The 25644-nt window shown below is 30.8% G+C and overlaps 4 protein-coding genes across 13 annotated transcripts; 1 reads left to right on the top strand and 3 right to left on the bottom strand.

Moving 5' to 3' along the window:
* Positions 1 to 688: 688 nt before the first annotated feature.
* LOC128883834 (pre-mRNA-processing factor 6-like) lies at positions 689 to 5592 on the bottom strand. The gene is made up of 25 exons (XM_054136619.1): positions 5422 to 5592; positions 5302 to 5367; positions 5086 to 5253; positions 4946 to 5026; positions 4855 to 4899; positions 4745 to 4803; positions 4577 to 4643; positions 4149 to 4527; positions 3970 to 4093; positions 3763 to 3911; positions 3612 to 3704; positions 3413 to 3553; positions 3256 to 3351; positions 2967 to 3101; positions 2676 to 2891; positions 2462 to 2602; positions 2311 to 2403; positions 1976 to 2257; positions 1704 to 1928; positions 1455 to 1522; positions 1324 to 1395; positions 1151 to 1257; positions 1042 to 1100; positions 904 to 979; positions 689 to 856 (listed from the first exon to the last, which is right to left on the bottom strand). Exons 1-25 carry the CDS (start codon positions 5499 to 5501, stop codon positions 762 to 764), a joined length of 3117 nt encoding a protein of 1038 aa, XP_053992594.1. The 5' UTR covers positions 5502 to 5592; the 3' UTR covers positions 689 to 761.
* A 3556-nt stretch (positions 5593 to 9148) lies between these two features.
* LOC128884157 (probable cyclin-dependent serine/threonine-protein kinase DDB_G0292550) lies at positions 9149 to 14031 on the bottom strand. 2 transcript variants are annotated; one of them, XM_054137271.1, is made up of 5 exons: positions 11023 to 14031; positions 10709 to 10931; positions 10497 to 10584; positions 10355 to 10442; positions 9149 to 10291 (listed from the first exon to the last, which is right to left on the bottom strand). In XM_054137271.1, the coding sequence occupies exons 1-5, from the start codon at positions 12690 to 12692 to the stop codon at positions 9571 to 9573; spliced, it is 2790 nt and encodes a 929-aa protein (XP_053993246.1). In that variant the 5' UTR covers positions 12693 to 14031; the 3' UTR covers positions 9149 to 9570. The 2 variants fall into 2 exon arrangements, with proteins under 2 accessions (XP_053993246.1, XP_053993245.1); XM_054137270.1 differs by having other exon boundaries at positions 10355 to 10584.
* A 139-nt stretch (positions 14032 to 14170) lies between these two features.
* On the top strand, positions 14171 to 20600 carry LOC128884156 (phospholipid-transporting ATPase IB-like). Of its 5 annotated transcripts, XM_054137266.1 has the most exons (24): positions 14172 to 14342; positions 14403 to 14603; positions 14670 to 14883; positions 14947 to 15406; positions 15469 to 15570; positions 15620 to 15754; positions 15802 to 15926; positions 15983 to 16063; positions 16123 to 16238; positions 16288 to 16369; positions 16433 to 16691; positions 16746 to 16945; positions 16994 to 17203; positions 17303 to 17514; positions 17575 to 17689; positions 17746 to 17999; positions 18060 to 18393; positions 18969 to 19109; positions 19163 to 19328; positions 19380 to 19435; positions 19489 to 19701; positions 19752 to 19873; positions 19921 to 19988; positions 20039 to 20600. In XM_054137266.1, the coding sequence occupies exons 2-24, from the start codon at positions 14530 to 14532 to the stop codon at positions 20170 to 20172; spliced, it is 3873 nt and encodes a 1290-aa protein (XP_053993241.1). In that variant the 5' UTR covers positions 14172 to 14342; positions 14403 to 14529; the 3' UTR covers positions 20173 to 20600. The 5 variants fall into 5 exon arrangements, with proteins under 5 accessions (XP_053993243.1, XP_053993244.1, XP_053993241.1 ...); XM_054137268.1 differs by having other exon boundaries at positions 14171 to 14603; positions 19957 to 19988; XM_054137267.1 differs by having other exon boundaries at positions 14172 to 14603; positions 17578 to 17689.
* Positions 20601 to 20770: 170 nt separating this feature from the next.
* LOC128884158 (uncharacterized) lies at positions 20771 to 25458 on the bottom strand. Of its 5 annotated transcripts, none has more exons than XM_054137272.1 (10): positions 25318 to 25458; positions 24181 to 25248; positions 23945 to 24131; positions 21952 to 23777; positions 21779 to 21844; positions 21542 to 21586; positions 21401 to 21473; positions 21281 to 21339; positions 20988 to 21221; positions 20771 to 20943 (listed from the first exon to the last, which is right to left on the bottom strand). In XM_054137272.1, exons 2-10 carry the CDS (start codon positions 24298 to 24300, stop codon positions 20860 to 20862), a joined length of 2694 nt encoding a protein of 897 aa, XP_053993247.1. In that variant the 5' UTR covers positions 24301 to 25248; positions 25318 to 25458; the 3' UTR covers positions 20771 to 20859. The 5 variants fall into 5 exon arrangements, 4 of the variants coding, with proteins under 4 accessions (XP_053993247.1, XP_053993251.1, XP_053993249.1 ...); XM_054137276.1 differs by having other exon boundaries at positions 21952 to 23585; positions 23637 to 23777; positions 24181 to 25337; XM_054137274.1 differs by having other exon boundaries at positions 24181 to 25028; positions 25098 to 25337.
* Positions 25459 to 25644: the final 186 nt, after the last annotated feature.

Raw genomic sequence — 25644 nt, 5'->3', positions numbered from 1 at the left:
AAAAAAGAAAGAATTATTAGAAACGATTAGTGACATTCTAGTTTGAATTGTGTAATATATTCTTTTCTTTTAACGTTTTACTACGACGACGTTTTAATAAGTGAAGGTATTTTTTATTAGTATAAAAAAATAAAATAACATTCTGTCTATTGTCATTTTTAAAAAATGGTAAAAGCTAACGACATAATCGTTACAACTGCAGGACCGTGCTCCCTTTAACACCACGACAAAAAGACACTAGATTTGATCACGGACACCATTTAATTAAAATAATAGATAATGGTTTTTCACTAATAACCAATTACCGAGAATCACACACTTGTTGCAATAGACAATGCTATAACACTAGGAAATTAGTATACACTATAAATTTAAAATTTAATTTGGTAATTCAATTTTTCGTATGTATGAAAAAAATTAGCTGTATTGAAAAGTAGTCTATTTTAACATCGACATTTCATTTAACTCGAGTTCAGGAAAACAGCTTTAAAAGTAGATGAAAACTTTTTTCATGGTGAAAGAGTTGCTAGACGAAAAAAAAAGTAGTGCCACAGTTGTACAGTTATAATGAATAACGCGTTTTGTAACGGTGAACTTATTAAAATCAATAATCTAACTAGAGTAACTTGGAAATGGTAATTATTTTAGGGCATTATGAAGTGTGATAACAATAGATAGAGGTGAAAAATTTCAACTAAATAAAGCTTTTGTTATCATTAGTGTTTGCACTTCGAATCAAGGAAGACCAAAAACAAAAAAAATTAAGCATGTGTTTCCGGCGTGATTTCATTTATAGTTTTCAGACTATTCTTGTTCTCACTAGTTGTTTGACGTCCATATAAAAGATTTTGGACATCTGTATTTTAAATCGTTATGAATAGAATATCCAATGAATAAACTCACCTTCACCAATCGCTACTTTACAATTTTCACTTAAAAGATATTTTCCAAAATAGTGCTCGGCGAAAACGCGCAATTTCTGCCAAGTAAATATTTATATGTAAAATAAATAACTAAACAAGGTTTGATATCTATATATACCTCTGGATACGATAGAGTCCAATGACACGGCTTTTTCACAACACGGTTCCAATCAATTCCTTTTTAAAAATTTTATGCTGCAAAGCAAGCTATTAATTTTTTTTCCTACCTGCATTAGGTGCGCATTTAGTACAGTTCTTTATAACTTCAGTACGCGTAGCATCGTTTCCTAACGCAAGCTCTAATAAAAAGTAAGCACCCCACGCATCTCCAAATCTATACGATACATTATAAAATTAGTATTGATTGAATGTCTCTATAGAATAACAAAATAAGGCTTACTTAGAATTGAGTGTAACAGTACGATTCATCCACCGACGTGCTTTTGCAAGTTTTCCATTAGCCCAAAACAATCTAAAAAAAGTTGGATTTTATAGAAATTTTATATATTTTTATTTAAAAAAAAAAGTTACTTGGCGATTGCTAATATTACATATGGATCATTTTCACACTGATTCAGTGCACAAACCGATTTAGCGTTCTGAGACGGAAAAAAAGTAACTTAAACTATCAAAAAATATTTATACGTTTGTTGTGGAATTAAATGAAAAAAAAACGATTTTTCATTAAAGGATTACGCACTCCTTAATATAGGAAGTACTTATCAGTGGGTAATAAAAAAATCTAGTGACTATAAAAATAGTATTTTAATTTGAACTTACTCTAGAATTTGTGGGTTCCAGAAAAATGGCTTCAGACCATAGAACTCCTGACTTTGGACATTCTTGTAACGCTCTCGACATCATGTGATGTGCTATTTTCAGATTCGGTACTGAACTGTTATTTTCCAATTGAAACTCAAAAGTATTTGGAACTCCTGAACAAGCTTTTTCTAGGCGAACCGCAAATAACCATAAAAGATCTTGCTTGGGATTCTTAAATCTGGCCTATAAAAAAAAAATTGAAAATTTTTTTTTTTTGAATTTGAACAAACTTCTTCTATAACAGCACGAGCTCTATTATAATTTTTTTCTGTCAAATAAATTTCAGCTGCGCACAACCAAAGCTCTATACAATTAGAGCAATGTTTCAATCCTTCTTCGAATTGTTTAATGGCTTCAGGAACATCTTCAGGAGATTTTTCTAGATGAAGCTGCCCATAAATCATCCATAGTTTGTCACAATTTGGATGTATGCGTAACGCATCGCGAACGAGCTCCATTGAACGATCATACTCTTGAAGAAACCGTTCTAGTTGAATTGATTGAATCCAGACCTAATAAAATTGTGCGGCATACTCACAATTTTTTATAAACGTGAAAATCATACTTTGACACTATTGTTACAACGCAGACGTGCTTGTTGCAATAACACTCGAGCTCTTTCGAATTCCCCAGTTTCTCGTTCTAATTTGACAGCCGCCTAATGCATTCCAAATTACTAACATTTAAACTTTTATTTTGTATAAATCAAAACCAACCAGCGATACAGCTTCTTTGTTTTCTACATGTGTGAAGGCGTTTGAGAGCAATTGTCGTGCTGCATTCACATCTCGAGATAACCATTTTTGCTTTGCTGCCATTAACCATAGAGCCTCGGAGCCTGGACAATCCTTTACCGCCTATAAATATAATTTAATGCGATAAATGTATAGGATCTTATGTTTCTAATTATAAATAAAATTAAACGTTTACATTGCATAACAGTTCATCTAGACTTGAAGATGTTCCATGATGCAGCTCTAATTGGGCTAAAGAAATCCAGCCTTTTTCAAAGCCCCGCAAAAATTGTAAACAATTTGTATAGAGAGATCTTGCGGTTTCCACACAACCCCGAGATAAGGCCCCCTCTGCATCTTCTAACCAAATGCGAGCACGGTTAACACTCTCAACGCCAATACTCATAGTCACCTACAAGTTTACTCAAATAAAAATGTGGATTAATGTTTATTTACAGTAAATAAACCTCTTCTACAAAATATTTACTTTGACAATCATAATACATGTTTGCTTATACGAAGTTTTTTCGCTTTCTTCCGCAAATTTAAGCCAGTGCTCACGATCAAAATTAACCCCTTTAGAACTTAAATTTGTAACAGCTCTTGTAATAATTTTCTCAACCTAAGAAAAACTTAATTTTAAATCAGAGGGTGGGAATCTTATGGTAAATGAATATCAGGAGATAATTGGAATTTCAAATACTTAAAAAAAAATTGTTAATTTTTATAGCTTATAGATACGAAAGAATTATGTAGTAAATTTAGGTATATAGTACCATTTCCAAATTTCCATGAGTTTCCTCAAGCTTTGCAGCACTAATCCAAACTTCAACACTTGTAGGAACCTGCTTTCTCGCTTCATTCAGTACTTTCTACCATGACGAGAACAAGCATATCCTCACTTAAACGTGTAGTTATTCTTAAACATAATACCTGTGCATCTGCATAAGATGATAGACGTGCTAAAGCTAACCAAATTTCGACTGATTGAGGAACACATTCAACTGCCCGTGTTAACATTATCCTTGCAGCTTCCGGTTCTTCCATAGAAATCGCTTCTTTCCAAAGTTTAACCTAAATTTATAAAACCAATGCGTTTTGCAGTAACCAAGAATCACACTAAAATTGTTACTGAATTAGGAATAAACTGTAATGCCTTTCTTAAAACAATTTTCTTTGTCTTTATATCACTTTCTTTATTCGCGGCTTCTTGCCAAAGTTTTACCTATCAATTTTTCAAATCAATTCAAAAAATTAATACAGTTGTGTTTCATTTTACTCACAGATTGAGGTATTTGCTTAATACCATTAGCCAAAATAGCTTTTGCATCTACAGGTTTTTCAAAACGTGCTGCTTCCAACCAGATATCCTCATTTTTAGGACAGTTAATACACCCCTGGGCAATCAATTCCCGAGCGGCTTGCAGTTTTCCTGAAATTTTATACGAAAGAAATGTGTAAATGCCTTTTTTAAGTTTTTTTTTTTTGACCTCGTAATTCTTCTAAACGAGCAGCTGCAATCCACCCTGGAGCGTGTTGTGGATTCGTTTGAATAACTGACCGAAGTAAAAGACGTGCTTTTTTTACATCAGCAATATGAGCATCGGTTGATATCTATATGGTTGTTAATAAACTAAAATTAAAATAGTAGCTTTTCATTTTCAAATACCGGCATTGAGTTAAGGTCAGTTAGATAGCCTTTAGGGTCAATAACAGTTTGGCCAGAAACATTGTCCATAACTTTATCAAGTTTTACAGAAAGAACCGTTCCTCTAGCCTCTCCTAAATCGTTAAGTGAAGGTGCTTGTCGCCCGGCCAGAGATGTTCGATATCCTCCAAATGTTGTAGTACTTCCACCCATTAATGGAGTACTTAAGCCAAGTGGTGTACGTAAACCCAAAGGCGTTTGAAGTCCAAAAGGCGTTTGTAGACCCAAACCAATCGGAGTCGTTGTACCTCCTCCAATATCTCCAGAAGGATCAATAGATCCTACCATTTGTGTGGAAGCATGAGCTTGCACTAATAGAGAGTCTGGAGCCAACGACACGCTGGGATATACATAAAAAAAAAAATTCTTGGCTACATAACCTAACTTACCTAGATGGTTTTTTTTGCTTTACTTTAAGAGTATAGTCCCCTATGTCAGGAATAGAATCCCACTCCTCTGCAAATCAAATATAACTGTTATATGCAATTGGAAAACAAACAGAATTTTCTATCGCTATGGCAAGTGTCCAAAATATAAAAATACTATCCAGACATTACCTAAGGTGACATTAGCCAAGCCTCGTTTGAGATCTGCGAATTGTTGAACAATAGTAGGCCTTTAGGTAAAAAAAATAATATTTTTGTTTTTCAAAAAACAATCCTATTACTTTTCGGCACGGAATTTTGAAAGTTCGTTTTTCAGCTTTGCTTCTCTTTACAGAAAAAGTGAACATATGTATTTCTTTAATTTAGACATGCCTTCTAGAACGTCGCCTTGTATCAATACGTTGTTCTATCTGATCGTACACTAGATCAGCGTGTCGATCTTCCTCATCATACCTAAATATATTTTTTAGAGACTATAATATACACAGTACATAACATTGTATTTTTCTCACTCTGAATCACGAAAGAGTCCTTCACTGTAACCCGAAAATTCGTCATAGTTTGTTTCCGAGTAATCTCCGCGATCGTCTACTGTATCATCACGACTAACCCCTCCAGCGAAACCCGTTGCACCTCGACCTCGTCCTGGTACATAACCGAAAGGTGCTTGACCGAACGGACTAAAAAACAAATTTATCATTTATTGCAAAAAAAATGGAAAAGTTTACTCTTTTGAAACATTTAATTCTTGTAATGTGTCTTGAGGTAAAGGGTTTCCTCTTATTGAATAATTGCTATGTTACACATGAATAATGATAAACTAATACTTTTCATAATGGAAAGACTACCTAGAGGTGACTCCTGATATGTAACCCGGGGCGGATAACGATGAGCGTCCAATAAGTTTATTTCCAAATGAGGCGGACATTTCTTAAAAAAATATTAAGGTAAGTTCAGTTTGTATCTTAGAAAATCTTTATGACTGCGTTAATTTTAAAAACATATCGTATACGCTCCTAGCTTGAAAATGAACACAGATACACATTACTAGATGTAGTATTTTGCTGAACCAGGTAATCGTACCTATCGTGTTTCTGTGTTTGCATTGATCTCTAACTGTTTTCTTTTAAATTAAAAATCAAATATTTATAAAAAGAGAAATTTTCTTTTAAACGGTTTTTGTACGTATCACTACAGATAAGCATATAAAAAAAACACTTACCAAGAATCGCATTTGCGTTAAGATTTTCTAGTTAATGTTTTACTTTACGTAGGTTTATTAAAGCGCATAGTTCCGCTTAGACTCTTATCATTTTCATGTCTTATTGGATGGTTATTATTAAAAAAAAAAAACATTAACCTTTGTATTGATAAAGCTTAACATACATTCTTTAATGCACTTTGTTCTCGAATTTGGGTCCATAATCTTCCCCTTTGTTCATCTTTTCGTAAGTTGACGTAAATACAGAGTTTTTTTTGTCATTTTAGTCTAATACAGTTTACGTTTTACTTTCGCGTATAAAAGAGTTAGATATGATCTTTTGATAAAATTTTTGCGAAAAACGACACATAAATGCATTAAATTTTTTCACTTCCCTAATAGTTTTTTTGGTAGCGTAGCAAAAATTATTTTGAAAACAATTTACACCAAACTATGTTACAATAAGGTATAAAAGTAAATTAGATTCATACAATAGATTGAAAATTAGTGTACTCAAAGATAACTGATTACGCATACATCCCTAGGTGGATATAATTCAGTGATAAAAAGTAGTTGATTCTCTAACAGCTTTTTGTATGGTTTTTAATGTACGTTACAAAATGAAAAAGTCTAGAGTTTTTATAAATACTTTAGTATAGTTGGAATGAAAAAGAAGTATAAAATGATTTACGTTGTTTACGAAGAGCAAAACGAAGACTTGCCACGAGACGATGGTACTTCAGACCGCATGCAATAATTTTCGTAAAAAACAAAGATAGCCGCTTACTTTTAAAACGTATATAGAAGAATCGAAGAGCACGTTTTATTAAATTGACAGGTCTGCCCAAAATTTGTACTTTATAATTGAATTTTAATGGATGCTATTTTTTTTTTACTGGACTTTGTTTGTCTGAAAACAGTGTTTCGTGATCTTCGTTAAAGTACATAACGATATTTTTTAGTCCAAGGGAACAAAAATAAGTCATTAACAAACTTCTAAACTATTGTCTAAAATTTTTGTAGGCAATATAGAATCCCTTCTTTGTGAAAGAGTGATGTAAGGAGAGGATTCTTCCTTAAAAAAAAGAATGAAATTTTGAAAAGCTGATAACAGATATTTTCTTTAAAAAGTAATTCTTCTTGTTTTGAACAATGCATTGTAACGCATCGATTTTTCACTTTTTAAAACAAATGTCTTGTTTCCGCCTAAAACGTTGGTATACAACGTTTTATCATAGCCAGTATAATTCAAAATTAACACTTTTATTGCTTTTTCCACTTGGTATGAGTTATGTACGTTACAATGCAGAAACAAAATATGGTTATCATATTTTCATAAATACCGAAAACGCTACGCCAGAAACAATAAAATCTCTATCCGTAGAACCACCATTACCAACCTTTTTGAAATCGATTAGACAAATTCGTCAGTTTTTTGAATGGAAAAATGGATCAAAAATTTATTTATCACAAAACGCTTCAGTGGAAGATTTAAAAAAATATATTTACAAGTCTTCTCATAAGATTCCAGAAAATCTTATGGTTGGTTGTAAAGGACGTGTTTTTCATGAAAAAGATAATCTTGCGGCTGCTACAAGAATTTTTTGTAAACGAGATCCTTATTTAGTGCTTTGGAAAAAATCATAAAAGTATAATTTTTATTTACATATCTCAATAGGAATAATCAACGATACCTTTTTCTAAACATCTGTTTTATTTCTTATAATTTATTTCTGTAACCCTCCATCTTTTTATTTCTTTTTTTAAAACCTTACTATCATCTATTTTTTGACAACATTTGTTACTATTTCGCTTTTTTTTTGATTTACTAATTTTAAAGTTTGTTTAAGCTATAATGAATCATGAACGCATACTTTTATTGTACAAAAAGCATGCGTCCGATCTGCAAGCGTGGAAACATTTTTGTGATAGGACCTAAGCATGATTTTATAAGGTAACACCGCATTCGACAGTAGAAAAATATAAAGGGTTTCATGCTATTGTCTTCTATTTATCAATGTTAAGCAATAGTTTGTAATCTACGATTTCCAAAAAACCAGAAATGACATTTAAACCATTGTTGATTTGATCCAGTGCTCTTTCTAATGTTTATTGTGGATTCAATGTATAGTTAATGTTAACTGGTAAATCATAGGTACAAAACGTTCACTTTTTTGAAAGGAAACAATTGCCTGGTGCAAGTGAAAAAGAAGTTAAGCTTTTTTTTGTGTGTCTCAATCCAAAAGCTTAAAAAACAAGCAAACCCCACACGCGCACATGTATACGTATGTATTTATATAAATATTCATTGTGATCAACTTAACGTTTTTTCCCCTTAAAAAAAGAACGTAGAATAAATAGTTATTGAAAAACCATGCTTTTTAAAGAAAGTTTAGCGCTAATATAAAGTATACCATTAGAGATGTTTAAAAGATAAACTACCCAACTGTGGTCTACAAATTATGGGAGTTCCAAGGCGCGGGGCCTAGTCAACTGCCTGCAATTTTTAGATTTATAGATTCCGAAAGAATTTAACGAAAAAGTCTCTCTGAAACGATGGAGTGCACTGCGTTGACGAGTGTTCTGTGTGTCCAAGTCTGTAAATCCTAACAATAAATTACGCAGCAACGGTTTATGCTGTATATTTTAAGCATCATGTACGATTATATGGTTCGTTAATTTTTTTACTTAGGCTAGCATTTCTATAAAATTATCAATGGCTAGAAAGCAAAAGCCGGATTTACCCACCTTACATTGACGCATCTTAGTCTTTAAAGTGCCCTTTGTAATAAAGAATTTTCTCTTTTCTTTAACATTATAAAATGTTTTTGAATGTCCAGCTACTCTCGTCTCACATCAATGGAAAAAACTCAGTGACTTTTTTTTCTATTGCTAACGCCAAATACTCATAACAAAAAAAATTATTTACACAGAGGTTTTGTTACATAGAAGATATTTTTAAAAGGAATAGGTTTAAAATTTTTTTTGTTGTTTTGTTACTACAACGTTAAATATATTCCATATCCTTGTACTTTCCCGATGTTTCTTTTCATTACAAACACCCCATGCAAATTGCTTAGGCTACTGCAAACTGGTACAAAATGTTTTGTTCAATTAAAGCAAGGAAAATTGAAAGTGTGCGTTGAACTTTTAAAAGGTTTCAAACAGACATAAACTATAAGGTTTACTAAATAAAAGAAGTTCTTGTTTATAATAACTCTATCAAAAGTTTTTGTTAATAAAATTTTTTAGTAAACTTCTCGGTCTGCCCTCAGAAGATGACACATCTAATGTGAAGCTAGAAAAATTTATGAGAGAGAAGAAAATTAAATTGTTTAGGTTCAATGCAAATTTTTCAATCAAAAAATTAAATGTTCAATGAATGCTTGTAAATGCATTCGGTTCAAATATGTTGTTCCGTGAGCTTTACTGAAAATTAACGTTTCAAAAAATGTAGTTTTTAACTAGAAAACGTTACAAACGCCCGAAATTTTTACAAAGAAATTAAATTATTGGAGAATAAAAAAGACATTCTCATGAACTATTAGCTCAAAAACAGATGAAAAATTTTGTTAACGTCTTTATATAGATCTTCAAAAGGCAATTAAAAAAAAAATTGGTCTCAAGTGTACCAAATCGACTTGCTCCATAAGAAAATTACATAAAACGTTTTCTACGAAATTTTTCTTGGTGAAAATGAAAAAAAATGGATGGATGTTGTGTTTCGGCCGTCTACTTAAAAATACAAGTACGCAGTCTAACGAGTATTTTACTGCGTCATAATCGACTTATTTGTTTAAGGAGATATAAAGTTATACTGATTGACGGCTAATGGAGCGCAATTACTTGACATAAGACAATCATATCTTGTGTTGTTTTCTGAAGGTGGCATCACCCGATCTTCAGCAATGGCAATATTTAACCATTGGAGTAACTCTTTTGAATTAGAGTCATTACAACTATATGAAAAAAGATTATTTTTTTCCTTTTCAACGTTTGACGCATTTTCGTCGTTTTCTTGAAATAAGGTAACTGGTAGCTTATTATCTGATTTTTTCAGTGAAATATATTGTTGTTTTTTTGGTGAAAACAACATAGATGTCGTTGCATCTATGGGATTTTGTGTAATATTAAACGGATTATTTTTTTGAGAATAATTTTCACTACAATAAGGCTTTTTTTTAAATGCGATTTCAGAATCAGATAGTTGAAATTCTGATTTATTGTAGTGAGAATTTTTCGAGGTGCTTGTTGAAGTATTGGATGAACGTTGAACGATCAGACGACTTGCAATGTCTGGATGCATTCGGAACGAATCTTTTTTGGCCCAGGTTGCTTTGACACTAGTGCCTCGTACAATAACTTGACCCATTTCGGTGGCAGTTAAAGCCGCTTGTGCTGATGTTTTGTTCTGGAATAAAACAAAAGCGTAGCCTGCGGTTGCCGTCCACTCCTTTTTTGGATGTCTTGTTTCCCGGAGGCATACAACAGTTGGCATGAGTACTTCACCAAACATTCTAGATGTAATAAAAAAAATGAGCGTTTAAAGACCGATTTTAATTTTGTATATTCGTTATTACTTGAAGGCATTTAGTAAATCTTGTCTTGTAGTTGTAGTGGGAACATTAACAATAAGAGTAAGTTGCGCTGTACTCGCTCCTTCCTTATCTTTTTTTTTTTTTAAAAAATTAGCTTTTTTTTGTAGAATTTCATCAAACGTACAAGCTAGAAGATTTCCGCAATTTTTTTTTTTTATTGCTGATAGTTCATCGTTTGATTCATTTTCGGGAAAAAAAACGGTGGAATCACTCTACAACAAAAAAATTACAACATATAAAGCCAATCTCTGATATACATAAGTGTACAATATTATTACAAGGGTTGTGTCTTTTAGTAAAGGATTGGATTAAATTTTTTATTGCGACATTTTTTACCTCTAATAACTTATTATTTGAAGGTACGCTTGAAATTTCATGTTCATGATAGTTTATATTACTATTGTTAAAAGGATACATTGTTTTATTGCAAGGAGAGTTTTGTTTAGATTTAAAATTATTTTGATGATTTTGCAATTGTTCCCGTGATAACACTGAGTTGGATAAGTATTGAAGCTGCACAAGGTTTTCTGAAGCATTTTTATAATTGATTTTATCTAACCTGTAGAAGAAAAACATTTATGTTGGCATGTACATGAAATATTTCAGACCAAATTAATATATAATAAATGATACGATAAAATAAAAATTACCTAGGCGACTCAATAGGAAGAAGTGAATCAAAAACCTGAGAAGCAACATGTGTCCTATTGTTTTTGCAGACGGAAAAAGAACTTGATAAGGTGTTGCTTGATTTAATTGACTCATTATCTTCTAAAAAACAAATGTTTTGAGCTTCGAAAGGAAACGCATTCTTTAATTGTTCCTGGAGCCCATTGGGTAATGAAGGATTTTCAAAAATATGATCAATGTCCTTCTCAGGTGTTATGTTTTTTAATGAATAACAAGGAAATGTCGAATTATTTTTATACGTCTTACACGTCGCTTTGTTGTCGTTATGAATATCAGCTTGATTATAAAGGTGCAACTTTTTTTTTAAATGTGCTTTAATACCATTATTGTTGTGGTTAATATTGATATTCAATACTTTGGACGATAGTAAACCCATTTCTAAAGATTCTTTTTCGGAAGGATGTAAAAAATCAGTTTTCTTTTTTAACGAATACTGATTCAAGTGTTTTTGATTATTGAACATTGTATTACGATGCATGTACATTGAATTAATACTGACACGCGGATGAGACGGTTGGTTAATTAAAGTATCCACGACTTGAGTAGAGCACGAATCAAAGGATAGATCGTTTTCTTTAGTGCATTCTTGGTGGTTTTTAAGACCACAATGGGATTCTTTTTGGGACGCAAAATTACTGTTATGCCTTGATTCTAAATCAATTGATAAACTTAATCTGAAGTTATTACAATTTTCATTCTTCTCATTCGGTGACGTATACAATTTTGTTTTTGTTTTTTCTTTATAGGATGATCCAGATTCAATTTGATCATTGGTATGTAAATTGGATGAAAGCGAACACTGAAATACTAACTTTGGTTGATGTGACTCAAGTTTACTATTGTCGTCAAAGAAAAAAGTATCTGTGATAGAAGAGAAAGGATTTTCTTTTGTTGGTATATAGGTTGACGAATTAAAAGGAGTATAAGAATTTTTACAACAAGAATGTTTTGTTTCTAGATCATTACATTGATTAAATAAATCGTAAGTCTTGTTAGACCAACGATTGTAATTACCACTTCTTGCTGCCTTTGCATTAATTCCATTGTTTTTATTAAAAATTGTATCAGACAGTTCATGATTTTTTAAAATCCCATGCTGATAGATATTTGAAACATTAGCATCAGTTTTATTAGGTGATAAATAATCATTGATAGTTTTTTGGTTACTATTAAAACCTTGATACTCTTTATTATTAATTGAATGATAACGACGCGAAATTGTTTCATCTGTTATGATATGTTTTAAATAAGGAAGACAAGAAGTTAAGTCAACATGATCCATATTTTCCCTTGTTACTGTATTTTGTGTTTTGGTTTGATTTTTGTTTGTTGTATTCTTGTCACCATGACGTTGAAAATTCTTTCGAGATTCCCCGTTCATTTTAACATCAAACGCTTTGAAATTATTATACGATACAGAAAACATATTACTATCCGAGGATATCAATGGACGGGACTCCGCAGAAGATTCCAATTTACTTGTAGCCCTATTAAAAAATTTATGCGAACAATTATCAGACTCCTCAAAAATCACAGAGTCACGGTTAAACATGGATAATCCAATTGTTGTATTCTGATCATTTAATAAAACATCATTGAAAGTGTTCATTCTGACACTTTCAATGCTCATTTTTCAGTTAAAAAAATTTACTTTATACAAATTAAAAAAAAAACAATAACTATAATAAAACGATTAGTTTACAGAAGAAAAAATTGAAATAGTTTTCTACAGTTGTTCTACTTTTTTTTATTAAATTCAAACAGTTCGTTGATGAATTCTTCTGTTATTCTAAAAATAAATAATAATTAAACTAGCAATGTTGATTAGAATGGGAGTTTTAGATTACTACGAATTAATTTAATAGAAATGTCTACGCAGTAACAATATATTTTTTAGCCCTCTAATTTATACAAATTTTTGACTGTAAAAGCTTCAACAAATCTCTTGAAAAAAAAAGAAGGAAACGGATCTAGAATTAAAAAAAAGAAAACGATATGAAAACGTTTAACACGTTCTTATCTAATGTGTATGTAAGAATAGATACCAACAAATAAAGCTTTTTTGTTTTACTAAAAAACTATTGTTTATTCTTTTTCTTGAAAAAGATTTATTAATGATTAATTTATACCACAACACATTTTTTTTACGCACACAGGATATTATGCGAACTACTTACAGAGAACAACAGAATATATGCATGAAATCCGCCCCAACATGGGATTAGGGTGCATAAGTTACTTTTACACTCTTTCAATTAAATCAATTTTTTTTTGTTCAATGCGTTTGTTTCTGTCTGTTCATGTGTGAAACCACTATTCTTAATTTTTTTTTATCATGATAAAAAGAAATAAGAATTAAAAAAAAAAATTCAGATTTAAAGGCAATTTAGCATCATACGGAAAAAATGTAAACTATAATCTTTTTTCAATAACTACGACTTTAACTATTGCCAATATAAAAGTACAACTCGTAGCTTTTTGGATTTGATATTTGTTCTATTTTATATTTTTATCTCAAATGTAATTTAAAAAGTCAAAGAAAAATTTTATTACGTTTCTTAGTAACAAAATATTTCGAATTCTATTCAAATAATTTTATTACAACTGCTGAAAATGAAGCGTTAAATTTAAATATATTAGAATTTTACATCCGTTGAAGAAAAGATGCATGCTATCGGATAATCAATAATCGATTACATTTATAAAAATGTATTGTTTTTTGTCAGTTAAAAAGTATAGATGAAGCATGTTTTTTTTTTTTTTAATTCGATGAGTAAATTCTAGTCGTTATTTTCAATTTATTTAAGATTAATTCTTGGAAGGGAAAGGAACAAATTAATGATTGATTGAGAGAAAGAAAATACATTTTTCTTTTTATATTTAAGGAAGAAACGAAACACTGCATCCATGTAAAGAGATAGATTAATTAGAAATGTCTTATTACCAATATGCATGATATTTACTATTGGATAAGAATATTTAATTTTTTTTTAACCTGAAAACATTATATAAAAAAAAATTCATTGACTATTTCCACTTTTTTGTTCAAAGAACCAGTTAAACTTTTTTCTTTAAAAAGCTTTATTAAAACACTTGAAGTTTTATTAAAGTTGGTACTACCTAATTTTCTATGAATAAATAATAATTTCAACATGCAGTAAGGATTACCGTCTAATGTATTTTCTCTTAAAGAAAATTTGTTTCGAAGTTAAAAGTTTCTACCATGTACAATTTATTTCATACAGTTCAACATCGTACAAACGAATCGTTTAAGGTTATGGTAAAAAAAAATATATTTAGCACGGTTAAATTTATTATAACTTAATTTCTCCTTAAAAAGGAAAACCAGGGTTCTTTGCCTATGATTTTTTTTTGTTCATAGTAAAATACAGAGAATATTTACTGAAATAACGTTTTTTACTGAAACGTTTTAAGTAAATAAAAGATCGAGTTTCAAGGTTATTAAAATGTCATATAAAAAAGAGACATTGGAAAGAGTTGCATGGAATTTTCCTCTACAATTTGTATCAACAACATACAGGTTACAAATTTGTTGAAGTTATTATTTATTGATTATGACAAGTTGTTGTATGTCATATATTTTTAGAAAGGAAGTTGAAAGATGTATAATAGTATGGGGTATTAAGAATGATTCCTTATATGACAAGAAAGCAAGTGAAAATAAACAATTTTGTACTAATTATATATCTACTCACCAATACACAATCGCAACCTTTGTACCTAAAAATATATGGCAGCAATTTCATAGGTTGTCAAATGTTTATTTTTTTTTTCTTGCAATCTTGCAAACCATACGACAGGTTGAGTGTATTTAATAACTAACAAACAATTGGTTATAAAAATTTCTAATTTTTAATATCTAGATATCGGCTACCCATGGTATTCCTACAATAATGGTTCCTTTATCGTTTGTTTTTATTGTCAATGGGTTAAAAGATGCATTTGAAGACTATAACCGTTATAAGGCGGATATTATCGAAAACAGTCAAATTGTGCTAAGGATAACACATCCACAGTCAACGGTTTCTTTCATGTTGAAAAATTCATACAGACGTAATTCGATGGAAAAAAAAAACATTTCACCTACAATGACTGATATGGATTCAAATCGAGATTCTCAAAATTCTTTTCTTATTAGCTTGATTGAGGGGTCACCAGAAAAAAAAGAAACATACGAAACCGAACAACTTTTACAAAGACAACGAACAAATAAACATACCATTACGAAATTCGTTAATCAAGGATTACTAGAAGAAGCTGTATGGGAAGATGTTAAAGTGGGTGATATACTTTACCTTCAAGACGGTGATAAAATTCCAGCAGGTGAATTTTGATTTTTCGTTAACACGCCGCTTTCATATTTGTATTTTCTATTTTTGTCTCAGATATGGTTTTATTAGGTTGTCCGAATGAAGGTGGTGTTGTTTATGTAGAAACAGCTAGTTTAGATGGGGAAACGAATTTAAAAATAAAACAATGTGTTTCCGGTAAGAATTCGTTAAGTTGTGCATTTTTTTTTGACTTGTTACTGTTTAGAGTCTCTCACATTTATTAGTAATTTAACTGAAAATGCATTGAAAAGGTGTCAAAATCTTCGCGGTTTCGTTAAATGTACTTCGCTTGACGCATCATTGGACTCTATCAACGGTTTTATTTATTTACATAATAATGGTACAGTATGAAGTACGTATTTTATTGTGACTCACCACTATTTCTAGGTATTAAAAAGGAAAAAATTAATATAACATCAAAGCAATTTATTTTAAGAGGGTGTTGCTTACGGAATACTCAGTGGGTAATAGGCATTGTTGTTTTTACCGGATTTGACACAAAAGCAATGCAGGTAAACTGTTGTTAAAACTTAAAAAAAAAAAAAATTAAATCTTTTTTTTAACTTAGAGCTTTTCAGAAACAAATCCTAAAACAAGTTTATTAGATGACTATACAAATTACATAACAATGATAGTTTTCTTAGTTCAGGTACTTTATTTGAAATTTTTTTCATAGAATCATTCAAAATGCTGGTGTCGTCAAAATAGATTTTTATCTGCCTCTTTCTCGCTATTGGTACTTATTTATTTTGGTTAAAGGAAGAAAACTATTCAAAAGATATGTTTTTGCGATTAAAACCTCCTATTCAAAATATTTTAATATGGTATCTACATGTACGGCGTGCTTGAACAATCTTTTTGAAATGCTGACAGGTTTTTTATGTGGTTAGTATTCTTTGCTAATATGGTACCTATTTCGCTTATTGTAACAATGGGTATTGTTAAAACAATCCAAGTAAGGGTCACATTTAAAAGATTTGGTTTAGGCGATGATGAAACTTAATTTTTTTTTTTCTAGGGATTTTTTATTTCCTGGGATAAAGATATGTATGATGGGAAAACGGATCAGCATGCTGTCGTTCGAAGATCAAATTTGAATGATCAATTAGGATGTATAACACATGTTTTAACGGATAAAACGGGGACATTAACATGCAATAATATGAAATTTCGTCGTTGTTGTATACATGGTATTGATTATGGAAATACAGTAATAGCTTTGAAACCAACTAAGAAAATGATTCCAACCTGCGTATTATCTGATACTCTTACTTCATGTAATCGTTCGGATGAATTTGTTCTTTGAAAATAATTTTGAATGTATCTTTTAGCGCCATCATTAGTGACAATACCTCATGTGAACATAACCGATAAAACGCTAGATTCCATTTTAAAAGATTCCAGCCATATCCATTACCAATACATTCTTCATTTTTTTTTAAATTTAGCAATAAATAATACAATTCTTATAAATAGTAATTGTCATTCACCACCTGTTTATTCCTCCAGTTCTGCTGATGAAGAAGCTATGGTACACATAGAATTAAACTTCATTTTTTCTCTCATGTATTACACCTAGGTGTATGGAGCTTATTATTTTGGAATTAAACTATTAGCACGTTTTGGTCACAATCTTATTAAAGTTGAAGTTTTAAATCATGTCATTGAAGTAAAAGTATTAGCATTTTTCGAATTTTCTAACACTCGGAAACGAACATCCGTTTTATGTTATTTAAAAGCTGACGAGACGTTAAAGTGGACATCCCCCCGTTATATTTTATTTACAAAAGTGATATAATTTTTTGTTTTTTCATCGCAACAAGAAATAAAATGACATTTTTTTTTCTGTCTGTGTGTGTGTGTGTCTCTCTCTTTTTTTTTATTGCAGGGTGCGGATTCAGTTATTCTGCCTCGGTTATGTCCTCTTGAATCGGCAAAAAAAGTAATGAAAGACAATCTTTTTATGTTAAAAGAGTATGCATCGGATGGTTTGAGAACAATGTGCTTGGCCCAACGTGAAGTATCATTGGATGAAGCCAAAACTTTTTCCAACGAGTATACGTTATTAAATTCTTCACAAACAAAACAAGATTTCACTAAGTAATATACGTGACAAGGTTCATATTTTTGTTTCTAACATAACGTTATATTTTTTTAAAGAAGAGTTGAGGAATTAGAAACTGGGTTAATTTTTCAAGGTGTTGTTGGAATTGAGGATGAGATTCAGCATGGAGTAAATGATGTTTTAAAAGCTTTAACGGATGCAGAAATCAAAGTATTTTCATTTAAAAGACAAAAATTTTTTTTTTTTATACAAGGATTTTTTTTTAGGTATGGATGTTGACTGGTGATAAATTAGAAACTGCAATTAACATAGGCTTATCTACGGGTTTGATTCAAAAAAACACAGTTACATTTCTATATCAAGCTGATTCTATTCAAAATGATTTAAAACAAGATGTATCGGATGGGGCGCCGTTACAATCGTTAGACGATTCCGTTAATTGCCAAACCAAAGAATCGGTAACCAGTAAAAGACAATTTGTATCTTCTTTCGAGCAGTTTCAGAGAGAACTCTATAACAAGTAGGTGCTCATACGTGTAATATTCATGTTAATCACAAATTCATGTTGTGTTTATTTAAGATTTTTCGCAGATCAGAATAATTATAATATATTGGTACAAAAGTTAAAGGATGACTGTATAAGAGAGGATTTGACACAGACATCCTTTGTATCAGATTTTCATCCAAGTCTTTCACGAAAATCGATTCACCCGTCTCATGTCACAGAACCTTTTGGATCGTTTAATGGAATAGATGACATAAAAGATAAAAGTTTATCTAGTTTAACAACAGCTCTTGTTGTAGATGGAACATGTCTTGAAGAATTCTTGAAACCCATTATGCAGGAATCTTTTCTTAATTTATGCTGTAGATGCTCAGCTGTTATTTGCTCCCGTGCATCTCCTAATCAAAAGGTAGTTGAATGTACATCTCTTCTTAATATTAGAATTTCTTGGACTTTCCTTTGGCAATAGAAATGTTGTGGTGTTAACATTATACTTTTTTCTGTTTCATGCTTACCATGATTGTGCTTATTAAATTTTTTTTTTTAAGCATTGATATTAAAAGATACTTACTCCGATCAAGCATAATTTTTAAAGAATTTTACATTTTCGTTTATTCAGTAACAAATCCTCTTGATTAGTATTAAGATAAATATTTGAAATATTTCTAGAATTATATATCTAAATAATTTTGTTATAGAAAAGGATTTGTTTGTAAGTTAAAAAACTCTAGAACGTTTTTTGATCAAATTCTTACATTTAAATAATTGTAAAGTTTTCATCTGGTCTTAGGCAAAAAATTAATCCTTTAGTTTACATTTTTTAATAATGTTTTTTAAATTTTATCTCAAGTAAACACTATCTGTATGCGTGGCGTTAGGACATATAAGCTAAAGTAAAAAAAGTGTGATGTGAACATAGTTGTAGAGTTTTAGTAATAAAGTGAATATCATAAAATCGTTTTTTTTTTTTCTGGGTTTTCCTAGAAACAAATCGTTGAGTTAATCAAGCGAAATAAAGAAAATATTACTTTGGCGATTGGGGACGGCGCTAATGATTGCAGTATGATTCAAGCCGCTCATGTAGGTGTGGCGATTCGTGGAACGGAAGGTTTACAAGCATTTAATGTACTTGATTATTTTTGCTTGCAAACAAGAAGAAAAGATAAATTTATGTCTAGGTTTCAGATTATGCAATATCGCAATTTCGTTTTCTTAAAAGTCTTGTATTATGTCATGGGCGATGGTGTCATCGTCGCATTTCCATATTAATCCTTTATATGTTTTATAAAAATCTAGTTCTTGTTACTCCTGTTTTTTTTTTTAGTATTTTCACAGGGTTTACGGGTAAGCTATACCGTTAAACACAACGCTTTAAAGGACTTTTGTTGATTGCAGGGACAAAATTATATTATGATTATATCTATCAATTATATAATATTTTATTCACATCGGTAAAAAGTAAAACTTTTTTTCAACATGTTGTTTTAAGAATTTAATCGGTCAGATTCCTGTTATGATTTTCGGGGTTTTTGACCAAGATGTGAGCAAATCAGAAACATTACGAAATGTAGAATGCTACAAGTTTGGGTGTCAACGATATTATCTAAATAATAAAACTTTTCTGCGTTGGTTTTTTGTTGGAATACTTCAAGGTGGCATTTTATTTGCGTTTTCCATGCTTCTATTTTCAAACAACTATGCAATAAAATTAACTCAAGTAAAACGTAATATTCTCTTTTCCTTGTTGACCTAAATTTTTGCAAGCAGCCAATTTCCATGTATTTCATTGGTCACTGTATTTATATTACCGTTTTAATAACGGTTAATTTAAAATTAATAATGGAAACTTGTATGATGACATGGATAGTTGTAGCTGCTGCTTTCTTTAGGTAAGTGAATGTTGAAGAGTCTATTTGAATTGCATTATTTCGAACAGCATTTTTTCATGGTTTATGGTAATGATTGCCTTCAGTTCTTCACCTTCGATATTTCCTCAAATTCTTTGTATGTTATCAATTTTTTTAATGAATGCGTCTAATTTTTTTTTGTTTAAGCTCTTCTATTCACTATGTTACAGTCTCCTTTATTTTACATTAACTTATTAGTAGCACCTATTCTTTCATTCAGTCCTGATTTTCTCTATAAACATATTCAAATGAGGAAGAAAAAAAATGCGTTACAAAGCTAACTAAAACACTTCAAGTTCACGCGCCGTTGGACTTTTCCCTACTAGCAGAATTCCCTTTTCTTTTTAAAAAAAGACTAAAATCTTTAAAAAGTATATTTTGTGGTCCATTGGTGTTGATGTTTTAGCAAGACACTAAGTGTCAGCGTGACGTACCTTCTGATTGGTAGTATTACAGTCACTACAAGAACCGTGTGTAAGCGAAAGTGTACTCGTTTCATCTGTTTCTCTAACGTCTGGTTCATTCAACGTTTTATCCATATTACTGATGTAACATGACTTTAAACGTTAGCTTTAGTATGAAACCATAAATTCTCTTCGAGGTTTCACATAACAGCTTAATAATGTTTTTTAGTGTCATTTTATTCTTTTTCATTGCTTCTGCTTTAAGAAACTATTAAGCATCAATTTATTTAAAACCCTACTATTCATTTCTTAGTCTTTTTGAATATGGTGCATTTGAACACATTCATATAGGTAATATTTTTCTAATGTTCTCTTTATGTTTTACTTTAAACAATGTTGATATCTGTTTATGTCCAAAATGTCTACTCTACATGAGCGTTTATGACACTGTAAATGAGACAAGCAAAAAAAATAGGTTTTAATAATAATCTTCCATTAAAATGGTATATAAACATCAACATGATTTTTTATTGGCATTGGAAAAAAATTATGTTCTGAAACAAATTACAATGGTATCATCGTATCAGTAAGTAGTGGGGATATATTGATGGAAGTCTCCGTTAAAAAATCTTGATGAGCGGACAGTTTCTGCAAACGCACCTAACTTTAGTGATCAAGAAATTTATTCTTACAATATTTTTAAAATTCTCTAGATGCATTGCACCGCACAGCGAGGTTATATTGTCTTTGTTCAGCATGTCCATTTCAGTTAAAAAAGACTCCTGATTGCAATGATTCGTTCCTAGTAAATTATTATTAATTTCGTCCGTGTAAAATAGAGTATGTTTTGTAGCCGTATATTGGGACGAAAGCGGACCAAAACAAATTTTGGGGTGTCTTAAAGTGTCATGTAAATCAACAGGAGTCTATGACAGATATGTTCAATGCAATATATAATAAAAGTATTTCAAATCACATAACATACTGGGGAGAAAAGTAATGATGGTATATTAAAGTTGTCTATATCAATGGATTCCAATTGCTCTTTGTAGCGAAGCATTCGTCATAATCTTTTTTTTAACTTTTGAACAATGAAACAACTCACGGGTTTTATCACAGTACATTTCTTGCTCTTTTTCAACATAATTCCAAAAGGTATGCTGGCATGGTGCTTGCTTCTACAATGTGATGCAATAAGAATCAAGCAATGGTACGACATTTATTATCTGCGTCTCAAAATTTATACCTTATCTTCACAATTAAAAAAAATATCAAGAAACCTGGGTAAATTCTACCAGACGCAATATAAAACTTTTCTTTTTAACCATGTTGACTTATTTTTTATTACGATCAAAATGTTTAGTGATGCAAGTAATGAGAGAAAGATGTTTTTCAAACTCTTAAACATGCTTTACAATTCAAATTATTACCGGTATCATATTTAGTAATTTGTTAAAAAAAATTTTGCACTACAAAGACTTACTACGATAGAGTGGTTTTCAGTGGGACTGCCTATTTTATACAAGTTAGATACATTATTACAAAGTATCTAAACAAAGATACACTTAATTAGTCTGGTGAACAACGCTTTTGTAGGGAGTTTCAATGAGTAGATAAATGAGCAACAAGTCGGGAGAAGAACAGAGTTACACGTACTGTTGTGCATGGTATATGAATAAGTGATAACTGGAATTTTAAATCAACCCCTGTACAGCCTCCGAAACATAAAAAGTTCTTGTGAAAAAACCCATGTAACCGTCCAAATTGTCTTGCTTTTAATGGCGGCACACCTTCGTACGTATACTTTTCCCAGTGTAAAAATTCAAAATTAAAACAAAATAAATTACTGCTATCTGATACGAACGCTGAGGATTCCACTGTTTTTTGGCGTTTTATAAGTGTGTCACGTAATTGTTCAAATAAATTTTGACTTATAAAATGGTAATACATTTCCTGCTTTTCTTTTGTTGGACTCTGGTCGTCTATGGTCGTCGGGTAGTGTTTAAAACGTGCTTCATTACTGCACTCATCATAGGAGGGTACCACGAATTCGTTTGCATAAACGGTTTCTGAAGGATTAAACAGCTTCAGGTCATTCTGACGTTTTTGATACTCACAATGTGTGATACCCCCATATACCCACGCATAATTATCTGTTACAACCGCTGTATGACCAGCTCGTAATCCGGGCGATTCTCCACTGGTTTCAACTTGTTTCCATTCAAACGTTTCAAGACTTAACACCCACATATCCCCAAGAAGTCCTTGACTATTTTGTCCTCCATGCATGTACATATAATTTTTATACACCATTACACAGTGTCCGCTTCTTGGTGAGGGTACATGGAATCCATGATAATTTTCTAGCTTCTTGTTATGATATGTGCCATGTGGTTTTTCTATTTTTGAATGAGAGAACTTATTCATGTGTTGGTTTAAGAGAAAAGAACAATCTCTATTTAACTGGTCATTATGATGAAAAGCATCACAGTCATTGTCGGATTTACCACTATGAATTGAAGGGGACGGTTCAATCACATCCACACAGAAAGGTTGTGTTGTTGTACTGCAAATATCGCAAATAGACTCTTCAGACTTATCCTGATGGCTACAAACACACTGCAAAGGATTATCTCTTAAAAAAGGCTGAATTTGTTTTGGACACTTATTCAAAAAATTTTTAACTTGTTTTAAAGATTCTTCGTCAGTATTCAATGTATACGTATTATTTATTTTCATCATCCAACGCATTTCTTGCAAGTCGAAAATCCAAACGTCATTAAAATAAGAAACAACTGAGAAGAGTTGGTGTTCCACATGATTATTTACTAAAAATTGATTGCATTGGTTACTTTTTTCACCTCCAAACAAAACAAGAATGTTTCCGTGTCGTATCAGTGTATGGAAAGCACGAGGTGTGGGTAACGAATCGTTTAAAGTGTTACCTGAAACAATGTGATGACTTCCTCGTGATGCAGGTATATATTTTATTGGTTGAATTGAATTTCGGTTTTTCTTATAAGATGAAACACGAACCATCCATGGTTGATAAGGTGAATTGTTAGAAACATTTGAAACTGGTTTATTGTCACGGGTTATAATTGGATTCCATTCACCACGGCATAAATCATATGCATGAAAATCACCTAAGGCATCCACTAAATGAGGTGTTGCATTGATATTACGATATTGTAAGTCTCCAAAACGCGTAAACCACCAGTCAGGATATCCAAAGAGTCTTGTTAAACTGGGCCATGAAATCGTACTACTTTTTTCAGTGATTCTAATTTCTTCAAAAGAAGAATGAAAACAAAACGAGTCAGATGAAAAAAACTTTGAACCTTTATTTTTAACTTCTTGATTGTTAAGTTCATATCCTCCAAATAAAAACAAATGATTTTCCGTCGCAACTGCAGCAGACCCTATTCTTTTGGGGGGACGAAAATGACGTGTGCGTGTACAAGGAGACCATTTTTTTCTCTCTAAAAAAATAGACCATGTATTTTATTTCACACAAAAAATTAATTGTCAACGAATTAAAAACACACTATTTAAAAGAAGTTCGGGGAAATAAAAAAATTTGATTCACATTTTAAAATGTACAAAAAACATTTTATAAACAACATATTTATACTCAATATGAACGTACTCATATCAAAAGTAACCAATTCCGAAAAACGATTTTTTTCTAACGATGTTATACCAATAAGTTTATCCTCATTGTAAGCTTTTGTTGTACAAGAGAGAAATAAAGGAGCGAAATCCATTGCGGGGATTTCTATTGTTTCCCAGCGGGGTATTTTCTCATCGTATAATTCTTGAATTGAGGAATTCTCCTAAATTAAAAGCAATAGTAATTTCATAAAATTTGAAATTTCCACGGACAATTCTTTTTACTTGATCAATATCTGTTTGCGTATAAACCGGTTGAGTACCGAACAACATAGGATACTTTTCGCAAAATAATTCGTTACTCCTGTGATCCTTCATTGCTTTTAATAACATAATGAATAAAATAAGAAACAAATTTACTCCCCCTTGTTTTTTTTTGCAAGCCTTTATAACATCAAATTAAATTAAAGTTTTCTACAATAAGAGTGGTTATGAAACGACGTGAGTTTTTTTCTTATTTATTATTCAATAACAATCGGAGTTTATAATGAAACAGAATTAAATATTAAAAAAGAGTTCCCACAATAACGAAAAGCGAAAAAAATCAGGTATTTATTAAAATTAGACTACACCAAAAAATAAAATACTCTTCTTTTATACTTGATCGCAAATGATCATAACATATATGATAATTTATAATTGCAAAAACCAAACTTTTGTTAAAAGTACTTGTATTTAATGGTTAAATAGTTAACTCTATAAAATGTAACTTATGTTAAAATAGAACTTTTAATTACTTAATACAAGGAGTAAAAATGCGCTAATGTATGTCGTTCACACGAAAAAAGAATTTTCAACAAATAAAATGTTTTATTGACATACTTTTTTTATTTAAAAACTTCAAGTTTTTACAATTTGAATCGAAAAAGAAAACTGTTCAAACGCAGAATCGAAATAAAAGCTATATTCGAACACTAGGAAAAAATTAGAAAACCATAGATTTAGGTAAAACTTAACTTGAAGTCAGTAGTATATTTTTTAAAAGCCTAGTAAAACATTACGTAGAATACTTTACGTGAAAAAGAAACACTCTTTTATTAAAAAAAAAGGTCAAATTTGTACTATAGAAACAACAAAAAAAAAATTAAACGTGAAGACTCAGTTACTTTCTAAACTGAAAAACGACTAACTATAACTTTGGAATCTCAACAAAAAATTGCTTGATACAATTACGACGTAGTGAAGTCAAAAAAGAAAGAATTGTAACAATATAGTAGCAGTCGTTTTTATACAATAAAATACTGATTAGGGAATCAGGCTATTTTTCGCACCGAAAGAAATCTAAAAATAAAAGTAACGTCAAACCAGTGAAAAAACTTTTGCATACACTTCTTGTTAAACAATACCTACACTATTTTTGTCTGTATGTTTTTATATGAAGTAGATATCTTTGAAACATTCATCTTTGATCCGCTCGAAAACATGCGAGTCATTTAATCTGTTTATGATCTTATACTATCTACGACGACTTGACAAATAAAAACCTTAAGTTAAAAGAAATAATACTTTTGAGAAAATAATTGACACATTATAAATAATTTAAAGATTCATTATGTTTGATGGCTAAAAATGTAAAAAACAAACAATACTTCGAAAACATATAAACGACATTTATTTTTTCACCTGTACATAACAAATCAAGAATGCTAGTTTCTTTTAATTCTTGTTCTCGTTAAC

Source organism: Hylaeus volcanicus, unplaced genomic scaffold, assembly GCF_026283585.1.
Source record: "Hylaeus volcanicus isolate JK05 unplaced genomic scaffold, UHH_iyHylVolc1.0_haploid 12237, whole genome shotgun sequence".
In the NCBI taxonomy this organism is placed as follows: domain Eukaryota; kingdom Metazoa; phylum Arthropoda; class Insecta; order Hymenoptera; family Colletidae; genus Hylaeus; species Hylaeus volcanicus.
The sequence above is the reverse complement of the archived record's forward strand: the minus strand, read 5'-3'. Positions and strand labels throughout refer to the sequence as shown.